Source organism: Anolis sagrei, chromosome 6, assembly GCF_037176765.1.
Source record: "Anolis sagrei isolate rAnoSag1 chromosome 6, rAnoSag1.mat, whole genome shotgun sequence".
Classification (NCBI taxonomy): Eukaryota; Metazoa; Chordata; class Lepidosauria; order Squamata; family Dactyloidae; genus Anolis; species Anolis sagrei.
Window position 1 is genome coordinate 47413559 of NC_090026.1, and position 24442 is coordinate 47438000.

Consider the following 24442-nt stretch of genomic DNA (forward strand, 5'->3'; position numbering starts at 1 on the left):
GAAAATGACTCAATGGGTCTTACTCTTCTCTTTACAGTTTTTGCCTATGGTGCAACAGGTGCTGGGAAAACCCACACCATGTTGGGCTCAGAGAAGGAACCAGGCATCATGTACCTCACCATGCGGGAGCTCTACAAGAAAATTGAGGCCAGGAAGGAGGAGAAGCATTGTGAGGTGCTCATCTCGTATCAGGAGGTACTACCCTTCCAGTTCTTTTCTTACAAGCTTCCTTTCTCTTGGAGGGGAAGGACAGCTCAAGATCCAATTTGCACATCATGGGAAACTCATAATCTTGGTTTAATCAACTGTGATAAGCCAGGGAGCCATGTATATGAGTCTCTTCCTATGTAAACATCAAAACAAGCAAGATCTGGGGTGGAAAGAAAGTCTTCTTGTTTTGAAACTGGCTTGATTTGAAGCACTTAACCTGGTTTGGGCATAGCAAGAAACTATGTTTACATCTTATATCCTGGTTATTTCTCCTTCTTGTGAAAAGGAAGAAGGAAAATTAGGCTGTGTATATGCATGTATTGCTCAAACATCTGACTAATCGGCCCAGGATTTTGCTGTTCACACAGTGACCATACAGTGGGCCCTTCACTCACAATGTGGTCCCACTTTTGTATTATGTCATTGTTAGCTGCCTTGTGCCCCTATGGGGAGAAAGGTGGAATAAAAATAAATTATTGTTTTATTGTTGTTGTTCTTATTACAGTTCTAGCCGTCCCCTGCCACACATTGCTGTGGCCCAGTCTCTGTATATGTTCTTTGTTTGTCTATATGTGTGTGGTTTTGCACATGCGTTGTAATGTATTTCTTATTTTTTGGCATTTTAAGCTTCTTCTGCTGTGTTTTTCAGTGTTTTTATGAGTGATGATCACTTGTTGGCCTGATAGGTGTATTGTGTCCAAATTTGGCAGCAATTCATCCAGTAGTTAATCCCATAAACAAACATTACATTTTAATTTATATAGATGGAACAAATTTTGAATTTTTTTTCCGTTCCTGTATTGAAAGTGTTATTTCCTGTTTAATTGTGCGGTACTTATTTTGAAAGCAGTTATTATACTCCAGAAACTCCATTTTTGTGGCTGCCACAAACTGTGTTGAATTGGTTCAGACTCTATGATATATTCATTGAAAAACTATAGCAAAATGTTCTACAGAATGTCCCACAAAAACAAAGTTTTTGCAGTTTAATAAACTTATTCTATTTTTTAATTGAACCACTGACATTTATAACCCAGGGGAAAAAATCATGTTACATAGTGTTATTCTTATTATTCCCTTTAATATGTACAGATTCAAGTCAAACATAGGATCTATTGGGTTGTTGTAGGTTTTTTCGGGCTATATGGCCATGGTCTAGAGGCATTCTCTCCTGACGTTTCGCCTACATCTATGGCAAGCATCCTCACTATCTCTGAGGATGCTTGCCATAGATGCAGGCGAAATGTCAGGAGAGAATGCCTCTAGACCATGGCCATATAGCCTGAAAAAACCTACAATAACCCAGTGATTCCGGCCATGAAAGCCTTCAACAATACATTGGATCTATTCTCAGTCATCTTTTCCTCCTTTTAGTCAGCTGGACTGCCCAAACTCAGTTTAAGGAGCCTTATGGATGTGTTTATATTCATCCTCAATTGTGATCAATCTTGTCTCCCCACCCATTGAGAATGTATGTAAAATACTGCTGCAAAATTGTGCTTTGGTTTGGTGATGAGGACTGGGGGAACACAAGTGAAAATACTTTCACTAGCCAATAATCATCCAAATACTTCATTTTTTAAACAACAATCCTATATCCACTTACCTAGACGCACGCTTCAGTGAACACAATGAGGCTTTCAAATAGACATGTATTCAATTGTGCTGTAAAAACCTTTTAACTGGTTGAGCTAACTAATTACACTGTTATATGTTACAGCCCTAATTATTACAGATGTGAACTCTTCCATGTGGCATAACTAATTGCAGTTTAGATTTATATGTACCTACTTGCAGAGATTACATCTTCTGTCCTTTCTCGCTCCGAGTGGAGTAATACAATCTATATAAATAAAAATGTAATGTTAGTTTGTAGGATTAATATAACTAAAAAACAATTGGACGAATTGACACCAAATGTGGACACAATACACATATCAGGCCAACAATTGACTACCATTCATAAAAACATGGAAAAACACAGCAGAAGAGACAAAAACAAAGAATACATTGCAACGCATGCGCAAAGCCACATATATACATGTGGTTATATACATGTGGTATATAAACACACATATATACACCCACATATATGCATATACACACACACAAAACACATATACTTAGACTGGACCACAGCCACGCATGGCAGGGGACGTCTAGTCACATAATAATACTCATAACATGCTTGCTACGTAGGATACACCCAAAGCTTGCCATTGCAAGTTTCACATTTCTTTTTCACTGGTGGGCGTTCTCCTTGTCTGCAAAACATACCAGTACCCATTGCCAACTTAAGTGAAAGCATTGCAAAATAAAAAGAATCTTAAATTCTTAACCTAACAAACCTGAACAGGAGTGAACTTCCATTGTGTAGGCATTGCAAAAACACTATCCTGGATTGTTTCAATTGTAAGTGCGAACAGAAGTAGAAAGGCTCTCCCAAATTTGATCCTTTTGGGGAGATTCTGCCTTTAGTTTTCCTCTAAAGAAGCCACCATAATTTTTTTAGATGCTGGCTCGCTATTAGGTCTGGGCAATCCATGGTTCTAAATGATTCTAAAGTTCTGGTGGTGAAAATTTCAGAACTCTAACAAAACTCTCAAAATTTCATTATAAATGGCAGTTCCTAATTGGTTCTGTCATTAAAAAATCACCAATAATGAAATAATAATTAAATTTTGAAAGTTTTATTAGAGTTCTGAAATTTTCACCACCAGAACTTTAGTTTTGTAAGTGCTTTAGAACCATTTAGAACCACAGATTGCCCAGGCCTACTCGCTATAATACTGAATTAATATGTCAATTTTCTCAGTGCCCAAAACAAAAGAATGTGTCCCTTGTTTGGTGTTTTTTTTCCTGGGCATCTAAAACATGATTGACTGAAAGAGTGGGAAGAAAAGCTTTTGTTGTTTGGATATATAAAATGGACATATATTTGTACATTGAAAAGTTACTTTTTTGGACGAAAACTCCTGGAAGCCTTCATCTAGCAGGTCTAATGGCTAGTTGGATGGCAATTCAAGAAGTTCTAGTCCAGGAAATTACATTGTCAAGCTCAGATCTATACAAGGCAGGTGTTGGAGCATCAGAGAACTAGTGATTCCAAGAGGCTGACCTAAATGAACTGAAGCCTGACTTTTTCTTTTAGGTGTATAATGAACAAATTCATGACCTCTTGGACCCAAAGGGACCGCTAACCATCCGGGAAGACCCAGAGAAAGGGGTTGTGGTGCAAGGTCTTTCATTTCATCAGGTGGGTATGATGATTGGCTTGAAGAGAGGACAATACTGGGAGGATTTCAAGAAAGACTTCGAGATTTTTCAGAAGAAATAGCCACTCCCCGTGCATGGAAAAGTAGGATTACTACTGCTTAATATTGATTGTAGTCTTAGGCCTATGCAACATGATGTACAGAATATGGCAGAGATCTGGTCCTTGAACCTAAAAGGTTTGGTTGTATAACTAGGAGATAAATGGGACTAGAGCAGTGATTCCCAACCTGTGGTCTGTGGACCACCAGTGGTCCTCAGGAACTAAAATATAGTCTGCAGCCTCACTATTACTCCATCACTGCAAGGGAAGTGACTGGTCTTGTGAAACCCTCTTGTAAGTGCCAAGGCAATGGGAATGTCAGGAGGGGAGAGGCTGACTACCCACAAAAGGCATGAGAATAAGCCTCCTGACTGCTGCTTCTCCTCCTCCCTCCCTTCCCCTGAGCAGAGACGTTCCTTATACCACATGGAAGCGGGGGTGCCTTGGTGTCTTCGTTTTTAGGCCTGTTCCTACTGTTATTTGGGGTGCTGATTCAGAAAATTGCATTGAATAGACCACATCAGCTCTAGATTAATAAATATGGTTTTCTGTGGGTGAGCAGATGGCGACTACTGGATGACATATGTTCTGTATCAAAAACGAGCTGATGTAGTCTATCCAATACAGTTTTCTGAACCAAACAATCTAAATTTGACCAAAAACTGATTCGTAACCTTTGGGTACTGATGTTGGAGAGTGGTCCCTGCTCAAAGTGGTCCTTGGTCAAGCAGTCCCTAGTCAAAAGTTGTCCCTGGTCAAAGTGGTCTCTGGTCAAGAAAAGGTTGGGAGACTGGACTAGATATAAGACTGTAGTGAATGATTGTGAAAACTTAGGATGGAAATAGAACAATGGACAAGGCAAAGTGGAATCATGGAGGTGCCAAAGATGTGAAGAACTGGCTTGTGGGTGCAGCTGAAAGATGGCATAGTGATCTTGCAAGGTGGACAGCAGATAGCTATGGTAGATTTCAAGTGATGGGGAAGTTCCAGCCTCCTGGATGTTGTTGGACTGCAATCTTTCTCACAGGATGTGCTTGCCAAGACTGATAAAAGTAGAAATCCAAAAACATCTGGAGATCAATATATTCTCATTCTTAGGATGTGTCTTGGTTTCTTGATGTGCCACTTACTAGTATAATTGGGTAAGGGACACTCTATTCAGTGCTCTATGAGGGTTGAATGAAAAGTAATGCCTCGACCTTCGTAACTCCTCAACAGATGGCAGTACTGGCTTGTTGAGTAGACTCTCCTCTATAGTTCTATTTTGGCAGGAAGCCCTAGCATTGAATGGTTGTGTTGTTAAAGTAGGGAACCCTACACAGACGGTCAGTCAATGCGACTTAAGCAACGTGCAGTCATTGAATTCTTGACAGCAGAAGGTGTCACCCCAAAGGAGATTAATCAGAGAATGTAAGCTGTTTATGGTGATTGTGTTGATGTGAGTACTGTGCGTCGTTGGGCAAGTAAGTTTAAAGATGTTGAGGTGGGAACATCTGACTTGCATGACAAACAAAGATTTGAACGTCCTGTGGCAGCAACCACCCAGTTTCACAAGTAAAAGGTTGACAGATTGATTCAGGACAATTGTCGTATCACTCAGAGAGAAATTTCAAGCATAACTGGCATTTCACAAGAACGTGTGGGTCACATTATTGCTTTGCTTGGATATCAGAAGACCTGTGCACGCTGGTTCCCCAGGATGCTGATGCCTAAAATGAAAGCGCACAGACTTGAAACTTCAGAGACTGGATCTCACCACCATACAACATCCTCCATACAGTCCAGATTTAGTACCGTCTGACTTCCATCTGCTCCCGATAATGAAAGAAGATCTGCGGGGACATCATTATGCTTCTGATGAAGACGTTGAGAGAACTGTGAGACGCTGGTTGCGGAAACAGAGTGTCGACTTCTTCTGTGACGGCTTCAGAAAAGTTGTTAATCGTTGGCAGAAATGTATCCAATTATCCGGTGATTATGTGGAAAAGCGAATAGTAATAGTTGAAGAGCACATTCTAAGGATTATTTCTGCTTTTGATTTATTAAAATATTCCCATCCAAACCCAAGTAACAAAGGTGGAGGCATTACTTTTCATTCAACCCTTGTAAAAATGTCAGGGTTTGTTTTTAAAGGCCATCTAGATTTTTAATGCAGGTAACAGTCTTCCTGTGGTCAGATTTCTAATGTGCCTTACTGTTTCCAGTAACAAACTGACTGTGTGCGGGGGCTAGGAATAGCCTCTTAACATGCCAGAGTACATTTAATATATATGCTGTATAAAAGAGCCTTGTTAAGAGAGGTTCATGTCCTCCCCCAGCCCTTGTGAATGAGAAAGTGAATAAGAAGCCTCTCCCCATTGGCCATGATTGTAGGACATATTCCATCAGCATCATCTCTTTCTCTCTGGTGTTTCTGCCTCCTTTTAGCCGAAAACTGCAGCCCAGCTCCTAGAGATGCTAAGGCAAGGAAATTTGAACCGCACACAGCACTCGACAGATATTAATGCCACGTCTTCACGGTCCCATGCAGTCTTCCAGGTAAGTGTTGCAAGGTTTTTTAAACATTTAACAGCAAATTGGGAGGCACTTCAGTCAGAAGGGAATTCTTTCCTCTCTTGATGTAACTGTTGTGCAAAAACCGGCTACATTCTCACCAAGTCTGTTACCCAGTGTGGCTTCTGACACTTGTGAGACTACTGCCGGAAGAGATCTGAGCTGTCAGAGTTTAAAATCAGGGCCAACTAACACCTCCCAACAAAGGATTCCCCCAGGCAGGAAGCAGCCAGGCTTTGAAGCTGCAAGGCCATTCAATGCTAATCAAGCTTGCTAATTGCAACATTCACACTTGTGCCAAACAGACAAGAGTTATGTCTCCCACCCTGGACATTCCACAGATATATAAACCCCACCTGCCTAGTTTCCAACAGAGCTCACAATCTCTGAGGATGCTTGTCATAGGTGTGGGTGAAACATCAGGAGAGAATGCTTCTGGAACATGGCCATACAGCCCAGAAAACTCACAGCAACTCTTGATAGTTTGTTTGCTTCTGCAAGACTATTTCCCCACCCTTTATATCACATGTGCTTATTGTTTAGTTTTAAGTAAAGCTGAAACATACTGAGCTGTACATTTTGGGGGTGTAAGAACTTGTTCTTATTCTTTCCATATTATTTCTGCTTCTGGTACCAAATTATCTGATAAAGAAATAATGCTAGAAAATACATATATGCTATCAAATGAGGTATAGGACTGTTACGGAGGAGCACTTGTTGTTTAGCTGACCTAATTTCAAATCCATATGGGTAATGAATGTATCAATTGAAATGCAATTACATTCATGTGTTTTTATCTGGATCTCAAAATATTTTTAAGCTGTTCTGAGTTCTAGTTCTGGGCAAAATGTGAGATAGAACTAAAAATCAACCAATAGAGCAGAAGTATTATTTATTTATTTATTTATTTATTTATTAATGATAGTAAAAGTTGCATTACAGTTGATTGCAGCAACTCCATTTTTAAAAAAATACTGGAGCATTATTTTGCCTCATCTCTTGGGAAGTGGTAATAAACCAACAACAGTTCAGCTAAGTTTGGGATTGTTCTCTGATCCCTTAAGTTTACCAATGTGAGTTTTGTCACTGTTACGGTGGAGTTGTTTCCCCTCCCTCAAGATGCAAGCAGAACTTTGGCAAAGTACTTTAAAGATTATTATTTTTATTTATCGTGTCAGGAGCAAACCAAACAGTTGTATTGCATTTTTTAACAAACAAAACACAAAGTTTGCAAGCTTGGTAGATGATTAAATGTCCTTTGACCAGTAGCTGGCCACTTGGAGTGCCTCTGATGTTGCCGCAAGAAGGTCCTCCGTTGTGCATGTAGCTGGGCTCGGGTTGCATTGCAGCAGGTGGTCTGTAGTTTGCTCTTTTCCACACTCGCACGTCGTGGATTCCAGTTTGTAGCCCCATTTCTTAAGGTTGGCTCTGCATCTTGTGGTGCCAGAGAGCAGTCTGTTCAGCGCCTTCCAAGTCACCCAGTTTTCTGTGTGCCCAGGAGGGAGTCTCTCATTTGGTATCAGCCATTGATTGAGGTTCTGGGTTTGAGCCTGCCACTTTTGGATTCTCGCTTGCTGGGGTGTTCCAGCGATTGTCTCTGTAGATCTTAGAAAACTATTTCTTGATTTAAGTCGTTGATGTGCTGGCTGATACCCAAACAGGGGTTGAGCTGGAGATGTCACTGCCTTGGTCCTTTCACTATTGGCTGCTACTTCCCGACGGATATCAGGTGGTGCAATACCGGCTAAACTGTGTAATTTCTCCAGTGGTGTAGGGCGCAGACACCCCGTGATAATGCGGCATGCCTCATTAAGAGCCACATCCACTGTTTTAGGGTGGTGAGATGTGTTCCACACTGGGCATGCATACTCAGCAGCAGAGTAGCATAGTGCAAGGGCAGATATCTTCACTGTGTCTGGTTGTGATCACCAGGTTGTGCCAGTCAGCTTTCGCATGATATTGTTTCTAGCGCCCACTTTTTGCTTGATATTCAGGCAGTGCTTCTTGTAGGTCAGAGCACAGTCCAGAGTTACTCCCAGGTATTTAAAGATGATTAAATTAATTGAGATGCTGAAATGATGCTCTCTAAGATTCACTGGTTTGGGAAGATCTTCTACTTGAAAGAGAAAAGTCCAGAGGTTCAATAAGAAGCTCCCTTTTCTGTTCTTTGGACAATCCAGTGTCATGTTATTTGTCCTAAGGAGTGCATTGTTTTCCTTTTTTGCAGATCTATGTGAAGCAGCAGGATTGTATGATAGGCACAACTCACGACTTGCAGGTGGCCAAGATGAGCCTGATAGACTTAGCAGGATCTGAGCGGGCCTCTGTAGCAAACACCAAGGGAGAGAGACTCCGAGAAGGTGCCAACATCAACCGCTCCCTGCTGGCCCTCATCAATGTCATTAATAGCCTGGCTGATGCCAAGGTACAGTTTTGCGACTTTTCCCTGTCTCATGGCATATGTTGGTGTGTTCAATACATGTTCCAGATTTAATCTGGTCCATGAGGTCATGAAGAGTCGGAAACGACTGAACGAATGAACAACAACAATTCCAGATTTGGTCTTTTTTGGTCAGAAAACCAAAATGACATTTTCAAGAATCACAACTGACATCCTAAAAGATTATAGGATTTCCATTTGGTTTGTGTGTGTGTGTGTGTCAGGAGCGACTTAAGAAACTGCAAGTCGCTTTTGGTGTGAGAGAATTGGCCATCTGCAAGGACGTTGCCCAGGAGATGCCTGGATGTTTTACCATCCTGTTCTCACATGAGAAGTTGGAGTTGACAGACAGGAGCTCACCCTGCTCCCCAGATTCGAACCGCCAACCTTTCGGTCAGCAGTCCTGCCGGCACAAGGGTTTAACCCATTGCGCCACTGGAGATTCCTAGGATTCCAATGAACCATTTATTTATTTATTTATTTATTATTTACACTATTTCTATCCCGCCTATATCAGCCCAAAGGTGACTCAGGGCGGTGTACAAGTCGGCACAATTCGATGCCTTAAATAAAAATACAATAAAAATGTAATGTTCATTTGTGGGATTAACATAACTCAAAAACCACTGGACAAATTGACACCAAATTTGGACAGCGTACACCTAACAACCCAATATATGTCTTTCACTCAAAAAAATTGATTTTGTCATTTGGGAGTTGTAGCTGCTGGGATTTATAGTTCACCTACAAACAAAAAGCATTCTGAACCCTCCCCAAAGACATCAGACTAGCACCCACGTTGGCGGTCTTTAGGAAGAGCTTGAAGACCTGGCTATTCCGATGTGCCTTTCCGGAATGGGAAAACTCCAGCATTATGTCCCAGCAGCACTTTATTAATCTGTACCCATTACTTGGCCCAGCCCTAGTTTTTACTGTGTTATGTTGTTGTTGTTCATTCGTTCAGTCGTCTCCGACTCTTTCGTGACCTCATGGACCAGCCCACGCCAGAGCTCCCTGTCGGCCGTCACCACCCCCAGCTCCTTCAAGGTCAGTCCAGTCACTTCAAGGATGCCATCCATCCATCTTGCCCTTGGTCGGCCCCTCTTCCTTTTACCTTCCACTTTCCCCTGCATAATTGTCTTCTCTGGGCTTTGCTGTCTCCTCATGATGTGGCCAAAGTATAACTGTGTTATAGTGTAATGTTTTGTTGTTATTGCTTTATTTTTTTGATTTTGCTTTGAGTTGTATTGTTATGCTGTTGTTGTGTTGAGGCCTTGGCCTTTGTAAGCCGCATCGAGTCCTTCGGGAGATGCTAGCGGGGTACAAATAAAGTTTAATAATAATAATAATAATAATAATAATAATAATAACCCTACGAATGACAGAATTGGGGCAAATTTCCCACACAGAACCCCCATGCCCAACAGAAAATACTTCAGGCCACCCAGTCCAACTCCCTTCACGAGGGCAAGAAAACGTAATCAAAGCCCTCCTGACAAAGAGCCATCCAGCCATAGATATAGATAGATATATATGATTCACACAGAGAGATATAGTATCATAGATTTGAAAGGGACCCCTAAAGAAGGCCAATTATATGTTGCATGTTCCAGAGTAGGCAAACCAGACACTCTCCACATCAACACTGACAAAGAAACAGCAAGAAATACTGTTTACCCACAAGCATAAAGAAATTACATATATTAGAAACCAAAACTTTCTCATTATTTTATTTTCCAGATCACCAGACTGAGCCAGAGCAATGCATGGCAAGGGATGGCTAGTACATTAATAAAAGTAGAAAAAACATCGCAGTACATTTAAAACCATAAAAATAATGAACAATAAAAAAATTAAAACTATGTCTTCTTGTTCAATCTTCATCCGTTCCATCATCTTAGCCATTCCTAGATCATTTTCCGATTCAAGTTTGTCTGGTTATGCTGAGATTCCAAATGCTTGCTCGCAGAGCCAAGTTTTCACTCTTTTTCAAAAAGTCAGGAGGGAGGGGGCCGATCTAATATCCCTAGGCAGTGAGTTCCACAGCCGAGGGGCCACCACAGAGAAGGCCCTGTCTCTCATCCCTGCCAGATGTGCTTGTAAAGCAGGCAGGATCGAGAGCAGGGCCTCCTTCAACGATCTCAAGTTCCATTTAATAACACAATGCCTCTTTTTCAGAAAGATCTAGATTCCCCAATCCTTACAGCTAAAGTATGTCTAGAAGGTATTGGCAACATGTGGTTAACTACATGATGTTGGACCGCAAACCCAATCAGCCTTGCCAGAATGTCCAAAGTAGAGTTAGGGTAGCAGTCATTCCAAGATCATCTGAGTTGAAATGTTGCATTCCTGCTTGAATCTAGAGGAATTGCTTTTCTGAAGAAATATGGTCAAGATGTATATTTTCCTTTAATGTTTGTGGAGTTCAGTGTTCCGATATTGCTTTTTAAATAGAGATTTATGGAAAAACTCACACCTAAAATGTAGTATTTTCCCCTTAAAAGATGTACTTCAGTTTCACCACAAGAGGGTATAGTTAGAAACCTTATACTGCAGTCCTTTGTGTGTTTACTCAGAAGTAAACCTTTCCGTGGGTTTCACTTATTGGCAGCAACATGGGATTTATAGAAAAATTGAAATTGGAGCATTTTATTAAAAAATAATTTTCTAAATTAATTTTCTCTGATTTAACATTCAAATGCATTCAAAGTTGCATGTGGAAATAACTTTATGTGAATGTTTGTTTATTTGAATGTTTGTAGTAATGTATATAGCCTACTATACATATTCCTTATAATTAAAATATAACTAAAGTTGTGTACTATTTTTCTTTTTGTGGACACATAGAGAACCGTACTTTATTATATTTTATATCAATAGTAGAATGATCTTTTGCCGAAGCATAGCTGTAGTACCTTCAACTTTACTTACTCTGCACTATTTATCAGTCCCATTTCAGTGCAAGAAAAATATTATTCCGTACATCTACTAGAACATTCTATTTCACCAAAGGATGGATGTGTCTGTGGACATGGGCAGCTTATCATATTTTCCTAGATAATTTATACTTACGATAGAGAAGGGGAAAAAATTGCAAAACAAAAAAAAAAGTTCAGCAGTACATTTATTTGTTAGTCTATTTTTTTATGAGAATTAACATTTGTCAGTGCTGTGCTTCCCCATAAGAATATCTTGAAGTTCATATCCATATTTAGCCTACACTAGCCGTCCCCTGCCATGCGTTGCTGTGGCCCAGTCTGGTGATCTGGAAAATAAAGTAATGAGAATGTGTTGGTTTCTAATATATGTAATTTCTGTATGCTTGTGTTGATGTAGAGATTATTTGGTTGGCTTACTCTGGAGCATGCAACATTTAATAGTCCTTGTTTAGGTGTCCCTTTCAAATCTATGATACTATATCTGTGTGCGTGAGTTATATATATCTCTCTATATCTATGGCTGGATGGGTGTTTGTCAGGAGGGCTTTGATTACATTTTTTTGCCGTGGAGAAGGGAGTTGGACTGGATGGCCTTAAGAATTTTCTGTTGGTCATGGGGGTTCTGTGTGGGAAGTTTGCCCATTTCTGTCATTGGTGGGGTTCAGAATGCTCTTTGATTGCAGGTGAACTATAAATCCCAGTAACTACAACTCCCAAATGTCAAGGTCTATTTCCCCCAAACTTCATCTGTGTTCATATTTGGGCATATGGAATATCTGTGCAAAGTTTGGTCTAGATCCATCATTGTTTGAGTCCACAGTGCTCTCTGGATGTAGGTGAACTACAACTCCCAAACTCAAGGTCAATGCCCACCAAAGCCTTCCAGTATTTTCTGTTGGTCATGGGAGAACTGTGTGCCAAGTTTGATTCAATATCATCGTTGGTGGGGTTCAGAATGCTCTTTGATTGTGAGTGTACTTTAAATCCCAGCAACTACAACTCCCAAATTACAAAATCAATTTTTTGAGTGAAGGACATACATTGGGTTGTGAGGCATATTGTGTCCAAATTTGGTGTCAATTCATCCAGTGGTTTTTGAGTTACGTTAATCCCACAAACGAACATTACATTTTTATTTATATAGATACTAGCCGTCCCCTGCCACGTGTTGCTGTGGCCCAGTCTGGTGATCTGGAAAATAAAGTAATGAGGAAGTGTTGGTTTCTAATATATGTAATTTCTTGATGCTTGTGGGTCAACCGTATTTCTTCTTGTTTCTTTGTCAGTGTTGATGTAAAGATTTCCTGGTTTGCGTATTCTGGAACATGCAACATATAATTGTCCTTCTTTAGGGGTCCCTTTCAAATATATGATACTATATCTGTCATATACGTATATGTGTGTGTGTGTGTGTGTGTGAATCATATCTATCTATCTATACCTATGGCTGGATGGCTCTTTGTCAGAAGGGCTTTGGTTATGTTTTCTTGCCCTGGTGAAGGGAGATGGATTGGATGGCCTTACGGCACCAGTTCTCAACCTGGGGGTCGGGACCCCAGTGGAGGTCATAAAGGGGTGTTAGAGGGGTTGCCAAAGACCATCAGAAAACACAGAATTTTTTGTTGATCATGGGGGTTCTGTGTGGAAAGTTTGGCCCAATTCTAACGTTGATGGGGTTTAGAATCCTCTTTGATTGTAGGTGAACTATAAATTCCAGCAACTACAACTCCCAAATGTCAAGGTCTATTCCCCTCAAACTCCATCTGTGTTCATATTTGGGAATATGGAGTATTCGTGGCAAGTTTGGTCCAGATCCATCATTGTTTGAGTCCACAGTGATCTCTGGATGTAGGTGAACTACAACTCCCAAACTCAAGGTCAATGCCCGCCACTCAAGGTCAATGCCCACCAAACCCAGTATTTTCTGTTGGTTATGGGAGAACTGTGTGCCAAGTTTGGTTCAATTTCATCGTTGGTGTAGTTCAGAATGCTCTTTGATTGTGGGTGTACTATAAATCCTAGTAACTACAACTCCCAAATTACAAAATCAATTTTTTGAGTGAAGGACATACATTGAGTTGTTAGGTGTATTGTGTCCAAATTTGATGTCAATTCGTCTATTGGTTTTTGAGTTATGTTCATCCCACAAACGAACATTAAATTTTTATTTATATAGAAAACATGATTGATTGAAGTACAGCAGCTCACGCAAGCTCAGATATAGATGGCTAGACATGAAAAATATAGCACTGAAATGTTTTCTGGAAAAAATTCTGCAGAAATTCAGGCCCAAAATATGCAGTCATAGGACTGTTGCTTTAACTATATATATATATATATATATATATATATATAATTTATTTATTTATGGCATTTATATGCCACCCTTCTCACCCTGAAGGGGATTCAGAGCGGCTTACAATATATATTTTCATATAATATATTATATTATTAGCATAGTACAATATCAGTATTACATATTACTATATTGCACTATAACATTATATTGTAATATTATTAGTAATATTACATGTAATGTAAATATATAATTATAATATTGTATTATTATTACTAGTATTATATTGTATTACATTATAATAATATAAATATTATATGTATATACAAAATACTACATTATATTATTAGAAACGTATATGGCTTTTTTTTCTTTTGAAATTAATTTTATAAACACACTCTTTCTGTTGGTCTACAGAGCAAAAAGAACCATATTCCATACCGGGACAGCAAACTCACGCGTCTTCTAAAGGATTCTATTGGTGGAAACTGTCGAACCATCATGATTGCTGCAATTAGTCCTTCTGCTCTTTCCTATGAAGACACATACAACACCCTCAAATATGCCAACCGGGCTAAAGAAATCAAACTCTTAGTGAGTACCATAGATAGATTTCTGAATTTGATGTATCATTGACTGACTAAGCATTGTAGTTGTTCTTGTTGTCTGCATGTATGCAATATATCTGGTGTCCATGGTACTTTGTTCTTTGCTGGAATAATGTGGACATCATGCTTTTCAAAAGCTCCAATGGAAGCAAAATTGCATTTATATTTTGAAGGCTTTTTTCATAGTAGTGCTACAGACTTGTTTTTAGAAATAAAAGAGCAATAATTCCAGGTTATACATGCCATAGCAATTTCTGCAATCACAGGCTGCACAGTCCTTCATTGTTTATATAATAATAATAATAATAATAATAACAACAACAACAACAACAACAACAACACTGGGTGCAGTGCCTAAAGACCTTGGCCTGCACTTAAACACAAGCAGCGCTGACGAGATTATATATATATTGATATAATTATAATAATAATAATAATAATAATAATAATAATAAGTATTGGAGCACAAGACTCCTGACCTCACGATCGTGTTAAAAAACAAAGTATGGATCGTTGATGTTGCAATCCCAGGTGACAGCAGGATTGAAGAGAAAGAACTGGAAATGCTGACATGATATGAGGATTTAAAGATCGAACTGCAAAGACTGGCACAAGCCAGTCAAGGTGGTCCCAGTGGTGATTGGCACACTGGGTGCAGTGCCTAAAGACCTTGGCCTGCACTTAAACACAATCAGCGCTGATGAGATTATATATATATATATTGATATAATAATAATAATAATAATAATAATAATAATAAGCACAAGACTCCTGACCTCACAATCTTGTTAAAAAATAAAATATGGATCGTTGATGTTGCAGTCCCAGGTGACAGCAGGGTTGAAGAGAAACAACTGGAAATACTGACAAGATATGAGGATTTAAAGATCGAATTGCAAAGACTGGCACAAGCCAGTCAAGGTGGTCCCAGTGGTGATTGGCACACTGGGTGCAGTGCCTAAAGACCTTGGCCTGCACTTAAACACAATCAACGCTGACAAAATTACTATCTGCCAGCTGCAGAAGGCCACTTTATTGGGATCTACACGCATTATTCACCAATACATCACACAGTCCTAGACACTTGGGAAGTGTCCAATGTGTGATCCAGTACAACAGCCAGAAGAGTGATATTGTCTGCTGTGGACTCATCTTGTGGTGTTTCAAATAATAATAATAATTATATATATATATATATATATATATATATATATATAAATATATATATGAGAGTTTATTCGATGCTTAGACCATAGGTCTTTCACAAGGCAAGGCAAATAAATAAATACATGAACACCAGATTATTAAATACAATATAAAAACTTTATATTATATTCTGCTCTATCTCTCCGAGGGGACTCAGAGTATTAATGAAATACAATGACACAAATACAAAGGCAAAGGCTTCTCCTTTCATTTCTGGCTTCTGGAGGCGATGCTCTTCTCCATTTCCTGCTCATGTGGCCGTCATGACTGCATGGAGTGCCTGTTTGCCTTCCCACAGAGGCTGTACTTATTGATCTACTCACATTTGCATGTTTTCGAATGGCTATGTTGGCAGGAGCTGGGGCTAATGGTGGGAACTCACCCTGTCCCGCAGTTTTGAACTGCCAGCCTTCAGGTCAGCAAGTTCAGCAGCTCAACGGTTTAACCCAGGGGTCCTCAAGCTTTTTAAACAGAGGGCCAGGTCACAGTCCCTCAAACTGTTGGAGGGCCGGATTATAATTTGGAAAAAAAACATGCATGAATTTCTATGCACACTGCATATATCTTATTTGTAGTGCAAAAAACACTTAAAACAATACAATAATTAAAATGAAGAACAATTTTAACAAATACAAACTTATTAGTATTTCAGTAGGAAGTGTGGGCCTGCTTTTGGCTGATGAGATAGTATTGTTGTTGTTGTTGTTGTGTGCTTTCAAGTCGTTTCAGACTTAGGTTGACCCTTAGTGAGGGCCGGGTAAATGACCTTGGAGGGCCGCATCTGGCCCCCGGGCCATAGTTTGAGGACCCCTGGTTTAACCCATTGCAGCACCATTGATACAATCTCTGTGAACACAGAATACACATTGTCTGTACATCTGGCTTGGTATATACTAGGAATGAATGCTGGAAGATTCTCATGGGAAAAGCAGCGCTAGATCAGACTCTCCCAGTATTCGTTTCCAATGCTTGTCTAGTCAGTTGTGCGGGCTGTGTATTCTGGTTCGGATAAGTTGAACACAGGCTAAAGAATTCTATCTCTTTCAAACCTGTTTCTGTTTTCAAAAATAGCACATTCCTAGCAATATTGGCTCGGAAAGGGGGTTCTAAACTGTCTTCTCCTCAGACCAAAGAATGTACTACTTACAAGTAACAAAGCTTGTAAATTCAGTGGTAGTTTGGAGTTTATTGAACAAATTGCCCTGCTTTTCAAGATCAGCTTTGACTTCCTTTCACTTCACTGGAATTTGCTAGATCCTCAGCTCTTTAATTTAGGCAGGAAGAGATAAATAGTGGACACATATAGGAATGGTTACATTTGCGGATGACAACTCTCAGAATCCCCCATCCATCATGATCAGTGGCCATGTTGACTAGGGGAGCCTGCGGACAATAATCCAAGCTTTGGTAGATTAGAAAACAAGCTGCAGTCCATTTTTCAGAATCGTTAACTTCGCCACAGCTATATGTATCTTCAAGGAACAGTAGGCTGGAATCTCTGTGTATAAGAAAATAGAGTAACTTGTTTAAGCGTTGCAGTATTCAGCATCACTCATGACTCTGTGCTTTGTCCTGTTCTGCAGATGAAAAGAAATGTAGTGAGCTTGGACTACTCTCTCAGCCAATATGCTGTCGTCTGTGAGCAGCTCAGAGCGGAGGTAAGGAGTTCGGATAACATGGCTTTTGAAGGAGAGATTTTCTCACGGTGCTGAGGTTAGAATACTCCCTTATGAACCATCTAGGACCTTAAGATCATCTGGAGAGGCTCTGCTCTCGGCCCCACCCTCGTCCCAGGTACGTTTGGCGGGGATGAGAGTCAGGGCCTTCTCAGCTGTGCCCCCCGGCTATGGAACGCCCTCCCCAGAGAGATTAGATTTGCTCCCTCCCTTTTAACATTTCGGAAGCAACTCAAAACATGGCTGTTTGAGCAAGCGTTTACAAACACAGAGTAACGGATACAGATAACTAATATATGGAACTGATTACTGACGATGGAACTGGACAATGCTTGACAATAAGGAGACGCTAGTGATATTGTATTTATTGTGTGATTTATGTAATTTTAATGTTTAAAATTGTATTATGATACTATGTATACTGTTTTGTTGGAAACTGCCTTGAGTCGCCAATAGGCTGAGAAAGGCGGTATACAAATACAGCAAATAAATAAATAAATTAGGTCCGAGCCCAGACCATTTCAGGTGTTTCCATACCATGGAAAATTGCTCCTCACCCATGGGTTGCCTTTTCTCCCATTTTAAATGTAAATACACACATTTCAATGCACCCTTTTGGCATAGTGATGCAAGGAGACAATGCAATATTTATTTATTTATTTAAAACATTTATATTCCGCCCTTCTCACCCCGAAGGGGACTCAGGGCGGAGCACAGCATATACACGGCAAACATTCAATGTCGGGACACAAATTCACATATAATACATAAACACTAAAAAACATTTATCAAAATATTAAAATACACCATTCAAACCCATCCCAGTCATTCGCATCAAATCTAATATTTTGACCAAGTCATCTTTCCTATTGCCGCTTTATTGCCCTGCCCCGAAAGCTTGGTCCCACAGCCAAGTTTTTACCATCCTTCTAAAGGACAGGAGAGATGGGGCCGACCTGATCTCACCAGGAAGGGAGTTCCATAGCCGGGGAGCAATCACCGAGAAGGTCCTGTCTCTTGTCCCCACCAATCGTGTCTGTGCCAATGGCGGGACGGAAAGCAGGGCCTCCCCGGAGGATCTTAATCTCCATGATGGTTCATAGGGGGAGATGTCTTCGGACAGGTAATTTGGGCCAGGGCCATTTAGGGCTTTATAGGCCAAAGCCAGCACTTTGAATTATGTCCGGTAGCAAACTGGCAGCCACGGGAGTTGTGTGCTCCCTGTATGCCACCCCAGTTATTAACCTGGCTGCCTCTCGTTGGACTATTTGAAGCTTCTGAGCAGTCTTCAAAGGCAACTCCACATAGAGTGCGTTGCAGTAGTCTATCCTAGATGTAACAAGACCACCGTGGCTAAGTCTGACTTCCCAAGGTACGGGTGCAGATCCACAACTTCATAGGTTCTAAAAATATGTTTATTAAAGTCAAAAGAAATTCATTCTGGATAGGAAAGGTTCTTGGAGCTAACTAGTTTCACTAAGATATCTTCTAAGGAAAGGAAAAATAACAAAATAGCATCCATGCATCTACATCCTGCCTGGAGAATGGCAAGATGCATCCTCACTCAAGGAGAAAAAGAGGAAGAAAGAGATCAAAATGGAGAATTGACCACATGGCCTAATCAGGGCAATGATAATACTTTTAAAGAGGAAATTACGTCTTCCCTGAAGATATCACATTGCTAAGTATTCAAAGGGGAGGAGATAGCTGCATGCAGGATGAGTAAGCCAACCCCCCTTCTAAGCCCCTTCTTGAGATGGGCATGCAGAGGGAATTTCGAGGAAGGAATCCCTCATTCTAATCTATCTAGGCTAAGTACTCATTGAGGGCTGGAGACTTGTGCAGTCAGGGATGAAACTCAACAAGTTCCATTGTGTGTATTGTATTTTTGTCCAAGGGCCGAGAGTAATCTGTTCAATTCCTCCTCCACACTTGACACAGGTTCACCCTGTTTTGATACTGGTCATGGAAATGCAATTATTGGCAATATAGGCCAGAATGGGCAAATCTGCAACTCCCAGAATTGCTTGCCATTGACTGTGCAATTTGAGCATGATGAAAATTGCAGACTGGAGACCCACCTATGCCTAGCCTACGAGGGAATTTTTAACTGTACCTGATATCTATATATATATAAATGCTCTGTGCATAATGAGTACCTTAAAAACAAAAGAACCAATGAACGAAATCACACCAAATGTGGCAACAAAACGTCTCACTACACAAGGAGTGACCATCACCCAAAAAATTATGATTTCGTCATTTGGGAGTTGTAGTTGTTGGGATTTATAGTTCACCTACAATCAAAGAGCATTCTGAACTCCACCAACAATGGAATTGAACCAAACTTGGCACACAGAACTCCCATGACCAACAGCAAATACTGGGAGGGTTTGGTGGGCATTGACCTTGAGTTTGGGAGTTGTAGTTCACTTACATCCAGAGAGCACTGTGGACTCAAACAATGATGGATCTGGACCAAACTTGGCACGAATACTCAATATGCCCAAATATAAACCCAGATGGAGTTTGGGGAAATAGACCTTCACATTTGGGAGTTGTAGTCACTGGGATTTATAGTTCACCTACAATCAAGGAACATTCTGAACCCCACTGACGGAATTGGGGCAAACTTCCCACACAGAACCATCATGACCAACAAAAAATACTGTGTTTTCTGGTGGTCTTTGGTGACCCTTCTGACACCCCCTCGCAACCCCCCCCCCCCAGGGTCCCAAACCCCAGGTTGAGAAATGCTGCCTTAAGGTCATCCAGTCCAACTCCTTTCACCAGAGCAAGAAAACATAAAGCCCTCCTGACAAAGAGCCATCCAGCCATAGATATAGATAAATATATATAAAGAAAATAGCTATCCCCTGCCATGCGTTGCTGTGGCCCAGTCTGTTGATCTGGAAAATAAAGTAATGAGAAAGGGTTGGTTTCTAACATATGTAATTTCTTTATGCTTGTGGGTAAACAGTTTTTCTTGCTGTTTCTTTCTCAGTGTTGATGTGGAGAGTGTCTGGTTTGCCCACCCTGGAACATACAACTTATCATTGTCCTTATTTAGGGGTCCCTTTCAAATCAAATATAGCTTATAGTATTTCATGTACAGAATGTAGATACTGTGTGTGTATGAATCATATCTATCTATCTATATCTATGGCTGGATGGCTCTTTGTCAGGAGGGCTTTGATTACGTTTTTTTGCCCTGATGAAGGGAGTTGGATTGGGTGGCCTTAAGTATTTTCTGTTGGTCAGGGGGATTCTGTGTGGGAAGTTTGCCCCAATTCTGTCGTTTGTGGGGTTCTTTGATTGTAGGTGGACTGTGAATCCCAGGGACTACAACTCCCAAATGTCAAGGTCTATTTCCCCCAAACTCCATCTGTGTTCATATTTGGGCGTATTGAGTGCTTGTGCCAAGTTTGGTCCAGATCCATCATTGTTTGAGTCCACAGTGCTCTCTGGATGTAGGTGAACTACAACTCCCAAACTCGAGGTCAATCCCCACCAATCCCTTCCAGTATTTTCTGTTGGTCATGGGAGTACTGTGTGTCAAGTTTGGTTCAATTCCATCATTGATGGAGTTCAGAATGCTCTTTGATTGTAGGTGAACTATAAATCTCAGCAACTACAACTCCCAAATGACAAAATCATAATTTTTTGAGTGATGGTCACTCCTTGTGTTGTGAGACGTTTTGTTGCCAAATTTGGTGTGATTTCATTCATTGGTTCTTTTGTTTTTAAGGTACTCATTATGCACAGAGCATTTATATATAGATAGATATAGATAAATATATATGTTTCACACACACACATGTTTATGACAGTTATAGTACCATAGATTTGAAAGGGACCCCTAAAGAAGGACAATGATATGTTGCATTTTCCAGAGTAGACAAACCAGACACTCTCCACATCAACACTGGCAAAGAAACACCAAGAAATACTGTTTACCCACAAGCATAAAGAAATTTCATACATATATTAGAAACCAACACTTCTCATTACTTTATTTCCCAGATCAACAGACTGGGCCACAGCAATGCATGGCAGGGGACAGCTAGTAAATAATGTTTTTCTTTGCAGGTGGCAGATTTAAGAGGGAGGCTCCGTGCATATGAGCAAAACAATCCAGATCCTAATTCCTGTGTACCACCTTCTCTCGTTTCTTCTAGTCCTGAACACAAGGATGAATATCTCAGGTGGGTCTGTAGTTTCAAAGGAGGTAGGAAAAGGTGTTTTAATTGGGAGGAGCTACAATCTAACAATGTGGCATCTTATGCCTCACTATATACCACCATAAAAATCATAAACAATATTAGGGTGTGCCCAGGACAAAAGGCAAAGATATGTACAAGAGATTACTTTGGTAGGAAACTGGAGTTTCTACCAATCAGAAACGGATGAATTATTAATATCCCCTTCTTATGTTTTTCATAGGTCAAAGGAAGATACTGTGGGTTCTGAAGTCCAGCTTAAGGAGGATTGTGAGGACAAGGTGATCCTGAAGCTATTGAAACAATGCCTCTTGCTCAGGAAGAAGCCACATGGAACAGATAGTAGAAAAAAGGGACTGTGGAGTATTGTCTGGGGCAGGCAATATCTAGCAGTTAGTGGTTTACAAACCTGTTTGTAGACTAGCCTTCCTCAAGCGAACACCTCCAGATGGGTTGTGGTGAAGGTCCCATTCATGGGCCGGGTTTTAGCACAGCAGGTTAACTGCCAGCTGCAGTAAATCTTGCCAATTGAAAGGTTGACAGTTCGAAGCCCCGGTTGGGATGAGCTCCTGGCCTTTGACCCAGCTTCTGCCTATTTAGCAGTTCAAAAGCAAAATGTGAGTAGATAAATAGATACCACCTTAAAGCGGAGAGGTATTTAAGGCACCCATAAGGAAATGCCAGAAAAATGTCAGCGATTTGATCAAGGAGGAAGTTTACGAGCAAACGCTCTTTAGGCTTTGGCGGTTTTGTTCGTTAATTTTGTAATTCGTTATTAATTCGTATTTAAATTAGCTTACGATCCAATATTGAGCCATGCAGGAATAGTGTGAGGAGTAAATTAGATTTGAAACAATTTTTTCAATTTATTTCGTAATTATTTCGTAATTATTTTGTAATTAGTTCGCAATTATTTCGTAATTATTTCATAATTATTTCGTAATTATTTTCGCACGTCTGGTGCAAGTTTTATAGTTGTTGTTTGTTTTATCACACCAACCGTCAACAACAGAGGGAGAGGGAAGCTTCAGAAGTTCCCCCTGTCCCATTTGAAGGTTTTTTTAGCATATTGCGCAATCGCGTCCGCCATTAACGAATCGATTCGTAATTTTACAAAATTTCGAAATTTTTAAAAGGAAAATTTCGGAATTATTTAAAAAAACGAAACGCAAGGGCCCCCTAAAAACAAAACGAGTTTAGAACCAAATTTTTCCATGGCTACCCAAGCCTAACGCCCTTCATTGTTAGTGCTGCATTCCATGTTGCACTATTCCCCAGATGTAGGTGCCACAGCCAGGTCTTCAGCTTTTTCCTAAATGTAAGGAGGGAAGGGGTCAGTCTAACATCACTGAGGAGGGAGTTCCATAGTCGAGGGGCCACCACTGAAAAGGACCTGACTCTTGTCCCCACTAATCACGCCTGTGAGGGGGGTGGGATCGAGAGTATGGCCTCCCCAGATGATCTTAATGCTCTAACTGGTTCAAAGGGAGAGATACGTTCGGACAGGTAAATTAGACCAGAAACATTTAGGGCTTTATAGGTCAAGGCCAGCACTTTGAATTGTGCTTGGTAGCACACTGGCAGCCAGTGGAGCTGATGCAGCAGTGGGGTTGCGTGCTCCCTGTACATCACTCCGGTGAGCAGCCTGGCTTTCACCTCTTGGACTATTTGAAGTTTCCAAACAGTCTTCAAGGGCAACCTCACATAGAGTGTGTTGCAGTAATCTATTCAAGATGTGACGAGCATGTGGGCCACCATGGCAGGTGCTTCTAGCAGTATACATGTCAATCTCAACATCTTTAATGAATAAGTTCAAAAGTTGGGTGAGATTACAAAGGGACTTGCATATTTTAATGTTTTATACTTTAAACGTTTTTGCAAAAAATGTGCAAAACCTTAAAAAAAACCCAAAGAAAATTGGGTTGTTGTAGGTTTTTCTGGGCTATATGGCCATGTTCTAGAGGTATTTTCTCCTGATGTTTTGCCTGCATCTATGGCAAGCACACTCAGAGGTACTGAGATCTGTTGGAAGTAGGAAAATGGGTTTATATATCTGTGGAATGACCAGGGTGGGACAAAGGACTTCTGTCTGCTGCAGCTAGGTAGCTGACGATATGTGCGATTCACAGTGACCACGATGGGGAGCCTTCGAATGTATTCTAATGTGTGTTTTTGTCGCTAGTGCTTGGCCCACCATAAATCGCTTCTGCAGTTGGAGTTCAACTTGCGGTGTCCTTCCTTTACATCGCCCTCTTGCGTTGAGAGCGCTCCTGCCTTCATACGGATTGTGGGAGTGTCAGCGAGGCATTGCCTCTACATCTCTGGCGCCCAACATGGGACTTAGAATAGAATCATAGGATCGTAGAGTTGGAAGAGATCTCATGGGCCATCCAGTCCAACCCCCTGCCAAGAAGCAGGAAAATTGCATTCAAAGCACCCCTGACAGATGGCCATCCAGACCTCACCACCTCTGAGAATGCTTGCCATAGATGCAGGCGAAATGTCAGGAGAAAATGCCTCTAGAACATGGCCATATAGCCTGGAAAAACCTACAACAACCCAGTGATTCCAGCCATGAAAGCCTTCGACAATACAACAAAGAAAATTGTTTTCCATCAACAATTGGAGGGTTTGGGGGGGGGGGGGGTTGCACATTTTTTTGTTTAAATAACCCAAAATGTAAAAGGTTGGGATGTAAAGACACATTAAGGCAACCTTTCCCATTGTAGATGGAAATGTTTACAAATATTTTCCTATTCGGCACTCCTTTTCCTCCAAGAAGCAAAGACTTGAATGAGAAAGCTCAACTTAAGTCACAGAGAAGGAGAATCTGAAACTCTTTTAACCTCTTATCTCTTCAGATAAGAGGTTAAAAGAGGAGTCCCCGGTGGTGCCGTGGGTTAAACCCTTGTGCCAGCAGGACTGAAGACTGACAGGTTGGAGGTTTGAATCCGGGGAGAGTGCGGATGAGCTCTCTC

The 24442-nt window shown here is 40.7% G+C and overlaps 1 protein-coding gene across 1 annotated transcript in view; it reads left to right on the top strand.

Moving 5' to 3' along the window:
* Positions 1-24442, top strand: part of KIF18B (kinesin family member 18B) — a 49091-nt gene that overhangs the window by 14427 nt on the left and 10222 nt on the right. The window contains exons 3-10 of the mRNA XM_060781196.2: positions 38-195; positions 3362-3466; positions 5954-6064; positions 8307-8504; positions 14172-14348; positions 17152-17226; positions 21334-21449; positions 21688-21745. Of these exons, the coding sequence (XP_060637179.2) occupies positions 38-195; positions 3362-3466; positions 5954-6064; positions 8307-8504; positions 14172-14348; positions 17152-17226; positions 21334-21449; positions 21688-21745 (998 nt within the window). The remainder of the gene's footprint in view (positions 1-37; positions 196-3361; positions 3467-5953; positions 6065-8306; positions 8505-14171; positions 14349-17151; positions 17227-21333; positions 21450-21687; positions 21746-24442) is intronic.